Consider the following 13,750-nt stretch of genomic DNA (forward strand, 5'->3'; position numbering starts at 1 on the left):
ACAATTTTTAAAAAATTGGAAACGGTAAAAAATTATCGACCCGTACAGTTTCATGGCGTAATTGTTGTCTAAATTTTTCCCTCTCTAAAATCGCATAGCTTAACCTCAAAGTAGTAATTTACTATCGCGAATATACCGCCATTTTCACTTGATTTATCAAGTTAACTGTTCTGTATTCGTATATACATACAGCATTTGTATTAGAATTTATCAAAAATTACAACAATTCCACCAATCGCTTTCAACACAACAGTTATCTTTGATTTCAACTGTAATTAAATCACTTTGTGCAACCACAAACACTACATTTACCGCAAATAACAATCATCACATGGTGACCAGCTAAACTTGCGACAGTAAAATGAAAAACTGAAACCGTAATTTGTACTATAAAGAAATACATTGACATATATATATATTTACCTACATCTGCTATAATGGACTTTACACTTTGCCATGCATATACATAGTACATACATATATTAATTTTGATTTTTGTTTTATGTCTTGTTTTCATAGTAAGCATTTTTGAACTATGAAAATAGCAAATCAACACTAAGCAACTTTGCATTTGTGTTTGTGTGGTATTTTATTTTGTGGTCGAATCGTAACAGACAAGTTGGCGGCAGCAACGGAGCAAAAGCAGACAGATGCAGAGATTGAAATAACTAAAATCACTAAAGACAGACGCAAACATATATACATTTACATATGTATACGTATATATGGAGTGGAATACATAAATGATTACATATATGTATGTGTATGTGGTTTAGGCTATAATGTCCAAAATAATGAATTCGACCATTATGTTTATATAGATGTAAATGTATGTAATGTACATACATATGTACAGGGTGGACCAAAAGAAACCAAGGGGTGTAAAAGTTTAATAACTTTTTCGTTTATTAATTTTTTTTTATTTTTTCTTTCAGATTATATAATATACAAAAGGGAAATTTTTTTACACTAAGTATGAAAAATGATGTCTCTTTTTAGAGCATTTTCCATAACATCTTTCAAAACCTGTGGCTGTAGCGTTCGAATTTCTGCACCAATGTTTGCCTTGAGTTCAAGGATTGTCTCTGGCTTGTTCACATACACTCGCTCCTTCAAATAACCCCAAAGAAAATAGTCGGGTGCTGTCAAATCTGGCGATCGCGCTGGCCAAATAATTTCCGAATTTCTGAAAATTATTCGCCCTCCAAAAATTTTACTTAAAAGTGCCATTGTGTCTCGGGCAGTATGGGCAGAAGCTTCGTCCTGCTGAAACCACATACCAGGTCTGTTTTCAAGAACAGGACGTAAAAAATTTTCTATCATAAACCGATACCGCTCTCCATTTAATTTCAATAAAAAAAAATTAATAAACGAAAAAGTTGTTAAACTTTTACACCCCTTGGTTTCTTTTGGCCCACCCTGTACTACTGTGGGCTGAAAATAGTAAGACTTTTTAAATTAAATTTGGCGTGAAAACATTTTCGTCGAAATATTTATTTTGTGCACTTAAATAGTTTTTTGTTTTGTTGTTCTGCTGTCCACTGCTTAAAAATATATAATAAGTGGTTAAGGGGTCAGTAGGGTAATCTTTAAAATTTTTTTTTTTGCATTTTCTGTTCTCTTATACCCTTAGAATTAATGTAGACACCCACTTTACCATTGGAAGGCTTCCAAAAGGACCAAAAATAATTATACCGCTCGACATCCGGAGCGCTCGGAGTGCACACCTCAAACTTTAAACGCGTTTTTCTCAAAACACACTTTTTTAAACTGGCGGACATGATTCCGGTCGAACTACTCAACCGATTTGCTTATTTTTTTTTAAATGTTCACAAAACGCCTGGCTATCGTCCCTACTAGATTCAAAATTTTTTCTAATTTATTGACAATGTTATGACAAAACTTATGTAAAAAAACATGGGAAAAATTCAAAAAAGAAAGTTAATTACTTTTTTATTTATCAACACTTTTCCAGATTCTAGTAGGGACGATAACCATTCACTTAAGAATAAATTGGATTTTTGTGTTTCAGATGATCCAAACATGAAAAATCGTGTACGCCAGTGAAAAAACGCTTCTCATTCACCCAGCCATTTCTCCGACAGATGTCATCAAAAAATTCCGAAAAATTTTGTTTATACACTCCACGATGTACCTCATGATACATATGTGGAAAAAGTTCTATTGTAGAATAAAAACTTCAATGAAAAAAATGTCAAAAAAACAGGCCAGATTACCCTACTGACCCCTTAAGAGATATTTTTGCAATTTGTCGTACTACTTCTCGCGTCTCCTCCCACTCTTGGAAAAAGTCTTTATGACCTCTTTCTAAGCAAAGTCACAAAATTCTTGATAAGTATTATCTTCTTCTTATTCCTTTGTCCCTTAGATTTGGCATAGTTTTATGTTGACAATTTTTGTTTATTAAATCAACGAAAATTTACCCTTTGTTAAAAATAGTAACTTTTAAAAAAAATGCATATGTTAAGGGGGTATTATAGTGTAGAGGCATAAATTTCAGTCAATTTTTGAATTATTGAAATTTTATTTAGCTTACATTTAATTTTAAGAAGCTTTATGCTGCCACTCTTAAATATAGGCAACAAAATGTTTAGAGAATTTCAATAATAAATTTAAAAAAATTAATATTTAGCATACATTTAGGCGATTTTAAACAAAATATCGAAGACATATAACTTATTTAACAAAATTATTCACATTCGGTTACAAAAAAAAAAAATATATATATTTTTTAATATATATAATTCTAACTTAATATTTTTGTTTGGAATTCGTTGATATTTTAAAATTAAATTGGATTATATTTTGAAAGAAAATATATGGCACTTATTTCTCCGGAATGGTGTGAGCCAGCACTTACTTAAATAATTAAGAAAAGCAAAAAGTCGTTAAATAATATATTTAAAAAAAGTCGAATAACCTTGTACCGTTATTGAGTTTTTTTTATGATATTACTTTTATTGGTAATCCCTGCATATATGGTATACTATACGAGCTAAATTAGCTAAATTATTGTAACAGCACCAAAACAAAATCTACAGCTGCGTCAAATTCAAATTTCATTCTCTGTTCGCCTTTTCACTTTCATTGAATACTAGAAATTTGTCACACTTGACTTATGCCAAGTTATTTATAGACGCCATGAGAGGTAAGGAAATTCTTAGAGCTAATTGAAAAATGTAAAAGCTGAAATTCACGTAGAGAAAATGAAATTTTTTGCCATGAAAAGAATTACATGCATGCACGATGTTTCAAGCTAAATATATGTACATTGTGACAAAAAAGTACCCGAAAATTGTAAATAAAAAGCAAAATATTTAATTATTCATTAATATTCATATTGCCGCCACCAAAGTAATCCCCACCAGATGTAATACATTTGTGCTAACGATTTTTCTAGTCCTCGATACACTTTTCATAAGCACTTTTTGGGATGGCCTTCAGCTCCTTCAGCGAATTTTGTTTTATCTCTTAGATCGACTGAAAACGGGTTCCACGGAGCGGCAATTTCAGTGTGGGGAACAAGAAAAAGTCACACGGAACCAAATCTGGTCAATACAGTGGCTTGTCGATAGTATTCATTGTATTTATGGCTTTAAATTCGCTCACAATCGTAGCTCAAAGCGATGGTGCATTATCATCGTATTTTTTCTTCCACTATTCCGGCCAATTTCGACGGATGTCCTCACGCAAACGCCTCAATACGGCCAAATATAACTCCTTATTGGCCGTCTGTCCCTCCCGAACAAATTCATGATGCACCAAACCACAAATATCGAAAAAGAAAACAATGAACATCATCTTGAGCGACTTTGGCGTGTTTTTTTGGTTTCGGCTCTTTTTTCCCCCCTCCACTCCAATGATTGTTGACTTCTTTTTATGTCAAACTCATAAGCTCATGTCTCATCTTCAGTCATAATACTCTCTATGAAAGTGGACTCGGAATTCACATGATCAAGCATGTCCCATATTTATCGGGTCGAGTCGAACAAGAACGCGTTTCATACCCAAAATATCCACCAAACTCATTCGAGTGGACTCGCGATAGATGTCGAGCTCCTGTGCCAACTTTCTTACACTTGCCTTACGATTTTCGAGCACTAAATTATCCACTTTTTTAATATTTGCATCAGCGGAAGCGGTCGAAGTCGTACAGAACTAGGTATGTCTTCAACGATCTCTCGACCGTCTTTGAAGACTTTATACCACTCGTAGTGCTATAAACAACCTGTTCGACAGATCGCGCCAGTTCTACCAATTTCGCAAAATACATCTTTTAGAATGTAATTCCGATTTCCGGGTGCTTTTTTGTCCTAATGTATATGTATAGGTATAGAATTCGCAGCGACCCAGTAGAAAATTTATTAGTTGGAACTGGAATATGAAATATACGATTTTTAGGCAAAATATTTTCCATTATGGATTTATGAAAAGTAGAATAATTGAAATGATACTTTTGCAATTTTCGAATTTCGGAGAAACAGAACATTTATTAGGTTTATATTTTGGAAGGTGATATTGTCAAGTTGGAACTCGATACCGAAGAATAAATGTACTGATATTTTTGAAATTTTCGAAGTTCGTTGAAACCGAAAATAGTTTGAAGAAATTTTGTCACCTCCATTAATTTATAAAAACTCGATATTTTTAACTTAAAGGGGTGGTGTTCTTATCGTGTTTTTTAATTGCCACAATCTAAATACATTCAATCTGCATTTCGTGTTCCTTTTTAGTATTTGTTCCCGTTTGCGTTGTCACTAAACACCTGCAAATGAGCTGTCATTTAAATTTTCATTCAAAATATAACACGTTCGCCAAGAATCGTTTCGCTTGCTTAAAAAGAAATGAACGAAACCAACGAAAAACACGACAAATTACATGGCAACAATGAAAGAAAGCTGACATCATTCAAGTCAAAAGAAAACACACAGTGCATAAATCAAGAGAAAGATCAAAGCGAGATTATCCACACATTACAAAACAAAAAAAAAGTTTTTTTTTTTGTAATTAAGATCACATGTAATTTTATGGCACTTCATATGCAAATTGTTGCTATTAAGTAAAAACTAATGAAAAAATACGCCTATATGTGGTGCCTTTGTTATTTAAATAACTGGTGATGTATAGATGTTTTATAAAGTGGGGATTATGCAACGGTACTGCTGAGGTGGCTAATTTCGGATTGAACCAGAAATTTCTCTCCTTTTCTCCACAAAAAGCTACTCATTTGTGGTGAAAACGTTTTCGGCTGGATGCAAATCTGAAGCTCAAACAGCGAAAAGTTGCGCTTTACAGAACTAAAAATCTCTGAAATAAGTCAAGATTCGTGGTTTGAAGAATTGCCTTATTCCACAATTACGAAGAAAGTGGGAGCGGAGGTTGTTCTCACTTAAAGTGCTCCTTAAATGCTAGTCTAGTAGACAACCAAGCTTAAATTCAGGCGAATTCTTCTTCTTTACTGGCGTAAACACTGCTTTCGCGGTTATAGTCGAGTTAACAGCGCGCCAGTCGTTTCTGCTTTTCGCAATGTGGCGCCAATTGAAGATTCCAAGCGAAGTCAGGTCCTTCTCCACCTGATCTATCCATCGGAGTGTAGGTCTTCCTCTTCCTCTGCTTCCCACGGCGGATACCTCGTCGAATACTTTCAGAGCTGAAGTGTTTTCGTTCATTCGAACGACATGACCTAGCCAGCGTAGCCGCTGTCTCTTAGTACGCTGAACTATGTCAACGTCGTCGTATATTTCATACAGCTCATCGTTCCATCGAATGCGATATTCGTCGTGGCCAATGCGTAAAATATCACAAATCTTCCGCAGAACCTTTTCTCTCGAAAACTCGTAATGTCGACTCATCAGAGGTTGTCATCGTCCAAGTCTCTGCATCATATAGCAGGACGGGAATAATGAGTGACTTATAGAGTTTGGCTTTTGTCCGTCGAGAGAGAAGTTTACTTCTCAATTGCCTACTCCGTCCGAGTGACGTGGGAGCCCAGTAGCGAGTACGAGGACTGTTTGTTTGATGACAGGAGATATTTCAGTCGAATATGTGTGTGAAAAGAGACAACTGTCGTGCTTTTAACTTCAGCTTGCAGCATTAGAGCGCAGTATTAAGCCCAACATAACACCCGTTAGTAGTTATTGTCTTCCAAAGCAACTTCTGTCCCAATCTCATCGCAATTTATTGATTCGTCTGGAAGATGAAAGGTTTTTCAGAACAAAACTAACTATGTTCGGTCGCTGTTGATCATCTCCTCTTTTTCTTTTTCATTCCCCTATATTTACCCACTTTATAAATCTTCTGCGCTTACTCTATTCACAAATTAACGGTTACGTTCTCTGCTCTTAAAGAGAGCGTATTCGGTATTCAAGACAATTTCTGCTGTCGCCAAATTGTTAGTCATCCTAACCAAATCTAACTTAGAATTCGTATATTTATTTTAAGAATAATTTTTCAACAAATGTTATGAGTCAGCACGAGTTTCATGGAGTCATAAATTTTGCTGTTATTTCAGAACTTCTCTTATCTTGCTACGAAAATGTTCTTAGACCTATGCTCTCATTCCCTATACTCGAATTTTATGCCTCTGTGAATATAAATGCATCATATTTGTTGACTAAACCAAAAAAATCACTACTTTATTTTATTTATTTTGTATGTATGTATGTGTCTTAAGATCATTATCTCCAGAGAGAGATTTGTGAATAAAATGTGCTTATCATAAAAAAATTACAACTTTTTATCAATAAAACTAAAATCTATCCATCGCATCACGACGGTTCGAGAGATCAGCCTGTGCAATAGGTGGTACGGGCTTTTTATCTTCGGGTGGCAATGGCTTTACATCCTCCACTTTATTGGCGAGCTCCTTTATAGCTTTCGGTGGCACAGTGATATCTAAGCTATCGCTCTTCTTGTAATACAAATAACAGGTGGACATGAGACCGACCAAAGCCATGGTGATGAGCGACCAACGCAACGCAGAATTGAATTTTAGACCACTGCAAATAGCGGTTTAAATATTATGCTATTTACCTGGCACCTTAACTTCAAAACTTACAGAAATAATGTATATTTTAGCATGTTTGTGAAGGTCTTATTTAGTGCCACGCCCTCCTCAATCCAAAATAGTGGAAAAATCATTTTACGCAAATTCTTGGTGGGTTCAATTTTCTCAACCGGCTCCATGTCCATGTTGAACTGCAAACGTTTGGCGGCTTGAAAAGGCGTGCCAGAGGTCTGAACGAAAAAAATATTGTCTGTCAAAATATTAATACTTCCTATAAGTTGTTAAAATTTTACCAATTCGAAATCAATGAACACCGCGTGATCCTTCTCATTCGGACTTAAACCGTTCACTTCCTCTAGCAGTTTGGGATCCGCATTAAAAAAGTGTGGCATCGATGCCATGATTGGAGCACCAACACAAGGTTCTAAATTCATAGTGCCTTTGGGCGGACAAGAGTCAACATCCTCCGGATCGTCGCAGAAGCAATGCAAGCTCGGATCTGCCTGTGGAGTAGTCGAAGTTATTACTATTTGATTACACAAATATGTCAGTCAAATACCTTTATGTCACCCAAGTCCATGTGATAGCGCATTGCTGGCATGCCATGATATGAGGACTTACGTTTGTAGGTGGCGCCGAAGGAGCGGCATACATCGGGCGTGAAAGCCCATAAGCCTTGCTCTTTGGTCATGAATGGTGCGAAAATTGTCGAATCTGTGCCGATAAATTCGTTACACTCTTCGCCGCCCCATACATCCAATGTGGGCTCATCACCAAAACGTATGACTTTGCCAAGCTTGCTCACATTTTTGACGCCACGACAGACGGTAAAGCGACCGCCGTCGGTGTGATTGTTCTAAAAGAGAATGTGGTTATTATTGAGCTTTTCAGTAAACATATTATGAGTAGTTTCGGCATTACATTACATTGACGCTGCTTTGAGCGAGAAGCAAGCAGCTATTTTCATTTGACCATTTTTTTTTAACTTGAAATTTCTGAACAACCCCTTTTTTGATTAAATTGTTTTGAAGTATTCATGGTTCGCTTTGAACAAATTTACCTTCTGTCATCTTTTTTAAACAACCGCTATAGTGACGTCATCAAGCCAACTGATATTGTGTTATGCTCTAAATATAAAATTTTACCACTTTCCCCTATACTCACATTGGCCATAAACGAGAATAGAAAATGTGTTGAATTCACTTGTTTCGCTTGTTTCACCTCACCCGTGTAGAAAGCCGTGCAGAGCGCTTTAGCGGCAAATTCCGTGGACGAACAGTCCACATAAAGTCCCCGAAAGAATACATCCATAAATTTAACTGTGATTACTGCTTTCTGCCCGGCGAACACAATATTTATAGCTTTGGCGACGAGATCCAACATGGCGGCACGATCGCGCTGCACAACCACGGAGATCGGCTGCAAAGGTGATACGGAAAAAAATTGTAATTTCTTAATTATAATAAATAATATATAATAAAATAGAGATTTTTGATTTTAGTTGACATTTTATTAAACTCATATCCAAATGCATAAGAATCAATATTCTATTATATAAGTTGGGTTGTTAGCCCAAAAATAATAATTTCTCGAAAGTGTGATAATGATAATGTAAAAATCAGCTGTTTTGCTTTGTTTTTATGATTCAAAAATATATTTTGGAAATATTCCAACAAATGAAAATGCTTTTTGAGTGTAACTGTTTGCGAATAGTTTTTAAATGGGTTTGTTCCTAAGCGACTTACTATCACAAGCTAGTCAAGTGTCTGCTGGAAAAGCGTTTCTGAAGCCATAAAACTAGCAGAAGAGATCACAAGAAGCAGAGAAAACTGCTAGTTTTCGTTAGGGGAGAATTTCTGCTGGCAGAAAATAACTACGGTCAAGGGAAGATTCGTTCTTTGTGAGTGTAACTTGTCAACTTTCACATAAATCTTCAAGTTGAGGGCACTGATTCCGAATTTCGTGTAGAAATTTTAATAATTTCCACTCGTTGTTGGAGCTCATATCTATCCACGATAAAATGACAAACTGTACTGAAGAGAATAGTCAAAAAAAAAAATAATAATAATAATATGGCATTGTTTGCTGTCTCTATAGGTTTAACTGTTGAAAAACCCTATACTTCCTCTTCCTAATGCCACAAAATGATCAAACAAGAAATTCATGAGAAGCATGTCAAAAAGGTTATCTCAAGTAAGCTTTGTATAGTTGAGTCATGTATAGAAATAGAAATTACAAATTCGAACACATTGTCGTATTCACATACTGCTCCCGCGTCTCATTCGATTTTTCCGCAGTGTAGGCAAAATCTAACAGCTTATTTCAATTTCCGTTTGCTCTCGCTTAGAAAACCAATTCTCAGTCTAAATTATTAATTACTAGTTATTAATTTAATGGCTTTTCATTTATTATACACAAAGCGTTAAAAACGTTAAAAATAGAAAGAAAAAAATTATAGAAAAAATTGCTTGCCAGGGTTGCCGGTTAGTTATATTTTGAAGCCACGCGTTTTTATAGTTTGCAAATATTAAAATAAAAGCGAAAATTATAGTTTTGAAAGAACTTAAAAAAAATATTTTGAATAATAATTTTTTAAATATTGCTTTTTTTGTTCGAATCCGAAAATTTGCTACATGAAAATTTGAAAAAAAAAAAATTATTTTAAAAAAATTTTAATTTAAATAATTTAAATTTAATTTAAATATTTTTTTTTTCTTTTTAAATATTAATTTTTTAATGCGAATCTGAAAGTTTGCTGCATAAAAATAAAAATAAAAATATATATTTGAAACAGTTTTTTATTTTGAAGAATAATTTTTTTAAATTTTAAATATTAATTTTTTATGCGAACCCAAAAGTTTGCTACATAAAAATTAAAGAATTGGTTAGACCTTTACAAATTATCGCATTTACAAAAAAAGCATTTAGAAAAAAAGCGAAAAAACTTATATTTTTCGATTTTCATATTCCATAATAGATCAGCGTATATAATTTTTGGAAACTAACAAATCAAAGTGGCACAAAATTCAATGGAAACGAAAGACAAAATAACAAACATTAAAAGAAAACTAATTTACGGGTGATTTGTGGTCGGAAAAAAGAAGGTGAGGCCCGTAGTTGAATTTTTAAGCATTAAAAACGGCTTACCTACGGCCAAACTACGAGTCTTGATTAAAAATGTTAAACTGTAAAATTGTAAAAACTTATAAATTGAAAAATGTGTGTTTCTAGTTGAAAATCATCTCAATGGCAAATGAATTAATGAATTTGCAAATGAACACATTTCCCATAAAACTCAATTAGGCATACAGAGAACAATAACCAGACACAACAGCGTGCGAATTATATTAGAAAAAATCGACAACCGCAACAAACTCTAATTAAAAATGAAAATATCTATATTTACTTTCAAATTGTTCAACACACTTGTCGAAATTTCTTAAAACATCACAACTTTTCAACACACTCAACTACAACTTTCAATACTCTCAACTCACCACAAGCAACGGATGTGGAATTGTTATGAGCTCTTCACCGGTTAGTCCTTTTGAATCCTTTTCGTTGAAATAAAATGTGTTGCGCATATTGAACGAGATCGAATCTTCCAATGGATCATCGGCCAGATCGTACTTATCCTTCCATTCACTAATGTTATAAAAGTTATAAAAGGCATAAAGCAAATATTTTATTTTATAATTTTATAATTCTTTCTTTCAATTATGTTTTTTTTACTAAACTCACTCGAAAACAAATGGGCCGATTTCTTGTAAATTGGGCTTTTCACCGTTCATCACCTCATCCGGATTGGTAATGTTGAAAACGTAAATATAGAAGTGTAGTGGGAATGGCGTCTGTGTCCAGAGATCGCGTATTTCGGTGCCGGGTTTAAGCGAAACTTGCTTTGATGGAATTAAAAGGAAGTTTTTATAGTAATAGAAGATTATAGTAAAGTTTGTTTTTATAGTAATAAAAATAATCAAAGTTATATTTTATTGAAGTCATTAACTTTTAAAAGATTTTAAAATTTTTTCAATTTTTAATATTTTGTATATGTATATTATTTTAATGACATCTTTTGCTTTTGTTTGATTTTTAAACAATTATATTTATTTTTTTTTGGTTAGTTTGTAAATTTAAGATATTTTATTATAATTTTTTTTTGTTGTAAAATTTATTTCATTTTTTAATTTAATGTTCATAATTTCCTTGGTGGTTTATAACATTTTTTTTCTTTGAATTGCTGGTTTTCTTTTATGGCTCTCGTCGTTTTATTCTTTTTTATTCCGTTACAAATCATAAAAAAATTGTTTTGATCTAAAATTTTCTTAAAGACTTTTTATGATGACTAACCTGTGTACAGAAAAATTATAATAACATTTGGTGGTCTATTTTTTTTATTAATTTTTTTCCTATAAAACTTTTTTCATGCTTTTTTTTTAGTATTACTTTTAGTAATCTTATTTTTATTAATGTTTTTTTTTAATTTCTATTTTAATTTTTTTCAAATTATTTTTTTCATGCCCATTTTTTATTTGTTTTTTTGTTGCTATTACTTTTCGTATTTTTATTTTTTTATTAATTTGTTTTTTCTTTTTTGTTTGTGTTTTTTACAAATGTTTTCACAATAAAACTTTTATTCATGCCCGTTTTTATTAGTTTTTTTTTAATATTATTTTATTATATTTTTATTTTTAGTAAACTTATTTTTATTATTTTTTTTAACTATTTATAACATTTTTTTTTCAATAAAACTTTTTTCACGTCTATTTTTTATTAGCTTATTTTATATAACTTTTATATTTTATTATTTTGTATTTTTATTTTTTTTTTTGTTTGTTTTTTTTTTTTAATTTTTTAATATTTTTTATATTTTTGTGTTATAATTTTTTTTTTATATTTTTTTTTTATTTTTGTTTTATAAATTTTTCCCCAATAAAACTTTTTTTCACGCCTATTTTTTATTAGTTTTTTATATTACTTTCAGTATTTAATTTTTTCTTATTATTATTTTTTGTTTTTTTATTTATTTTTATAAATTTTTTCCCAATAAAACGTTGTTTCATGCCTCACAATCAACTGCATGACTTTAATTTTTAATATGCACCTTTTTAATCATCATTTTGAGTATTTTCGGAAAACCGACCCAACCGAAAATCACGCCAAACAGCATCGCCGCCACAGAGGCGATCAAAAGTTTATGCCTTTCCACTTTCATGGTTATGATTCGCAGTTATTTAAAGTTATAAGCAAGTAGAATGAAATTTTAATCGAAATGCACTTTTCAACTTCGGCTGAACGCTTCGTTCTCAACTGCAAGCCTCGGTCTCAGCAAACACACTAAATGCGTCTATTAAGTTTTACTTTCATAGAACATGCAATGGATATAGTTATTGCCCAGACGTCAGATGTCTATCTACGTCGCAAATATATATATATATATAGATATGTATATATATGACAACAACAAAAAAGAACAACACACACTAAAAACCGCGGTGAAAAGTATTCAAAGTCGTTACTCCCCATCGACGTATGTACAAAAAATCTGAGAATAAAATCATTATTAACTTATTTGCCTGCCGCCAGTCAGTCATCCATTCAATACATACAAGTATGTAGTTATTACGGCTACTGCTCATATTTTTTTCGCATAAAATTCAATAATATGTGCAATTGATACCTGACTATTGTGTGGACATTACGACAATTTGCAATAGACGCCGTTCGCAACACGCCCGCACGCCTAGCGCTGGGCAGAAATGCACACGCATGTCGAGGCCTGGAAATAGCTGCATGTGTACAAGACACGGCCCACTTCATTGCAGGTCGACAGCACTTCACCTTGACGCCAACTCCTTGACTACGTCTATCCACCCTACAAGCGTATTGAAGTCCTTCTCAGTATCTGGATTGTGGCATGGATATTCGTTTGTCCCTCGCTTTGATTTTTTAATTGTACTAACTTTGTGCGGAAACTTTATGCAATTGTCAAGAAAACGCCCACTTAGTTTTGTTGTGATTGTGCAAAAGTTCTCACAAAACAATCAGCAATTATTTGCAAAAGGGTTGCCCTCTGTTTTTTTTTTTGCAGTTCTGCCAAGTCTATAAAATACCCTGAAATTGCTACACTCACCTGTCACATTCCAGTTTTCTCATCAGCTGTTATGTTTCAAGTTGAAAACTCAATTCAGAACTGATTGGATGTCTGTCGTGTGTATGAATATCAGTGGAAGCTCACATTGAATCATATTTAGTATCAGTTTGAGACAAGCTTCCCAAGCTTCTTTAACTCCTGCCAGTGATGCTCATCAAATTTCTTGGTAATTTATTAAGTTGTTGTGCTTTTGTACTTCTGATCGTTTTATAAAGTCGCCATAATTTGGAATTGGCTTGATTACCTATGCTTGTGAGGCGATGTGATCCCTATTTGGAAACATGGAAACATGTCTGCAGACGTCTATGCAGTCAATTAGCAAATATTCTGTATTTTCAGGCTCCCTGTCGCAGAACAAGTGGACTGAGTTTGTCCAAATGATTACATATATAAATCTGCTGAGGTTGCATGGCGCATGCCTTGGAGTTGTTACCAATACCTCTCTCTGCCTACTCCTTCTTCCATGCGGATTACCTTCGTTATGGTATCAGGATCCACCGCGATGCATGGTGGTTAGTGGATGCTGCGGAGCGGGCGAGCTTATCAGTCAGTGCATTTCCGGTAATACC

The 13,750-nt window shown here is 33.4% G+C and overlaps 2 protein-coding genes across 3 annotated transcripts in view; one reads left to right on the top strand and one right to left on the bottom strand.

Annotated features, from left to right (window-relative positions):
* LOC126767882 (5'-AMP-activated protein kinase subunit gamma-1) overlaps positions 1-13,750 on the top strand; it is a 236,166-nt gene that overhangs the window by 55,450 nt on the left and 166,966 nt on the right. The window lies entirely within an intron of this gene.
* On the bottom strand, positions 6,627-12,374 carry LOC126767884 (sensory neuron membrane protein 1). The gene is made up of 8 exons (XM_050485595.1): positions 12,132-12,374; positions 10,769-10,926; positions 10,525-10,672; positions 8,192-8,446; positions 7,587-7,883; positions 7,321-7,530; positions 7,079-7,257; positions 6,627-7,019 (listed from the first exon to the last, which is right to left on the bottom strand). The coding sequence occupies exons 1-8, from the start codon at positions 12,240-12,242 to the stop codon at positions 6,770-6,772; spliced, it is 1,608 nt and encodes a 535-aa protein (XP_050341552.1). The 5' UTR covers positions 12,243-12,374; the 3' UTR covers positions 6,627-6,769.

This window comes from Bactrocera neohumeralis, chromosome 2 (assembly GCF_024586455.1).
Source record: "Bactrocera neohumeralis isolate Rockhampton chromosome 2, APGP_CSIRO_Bneo_wtdbg2-racon-allhic-juicebox.fasta_v2, whole genome shotgun sequence".
Lineage (NCBI taxonomy): Eukaryota > Metazoa > Arthropoda > Insecta > Diptera > Tephritidae > Bactrocera > Bactrocera neohumeralis.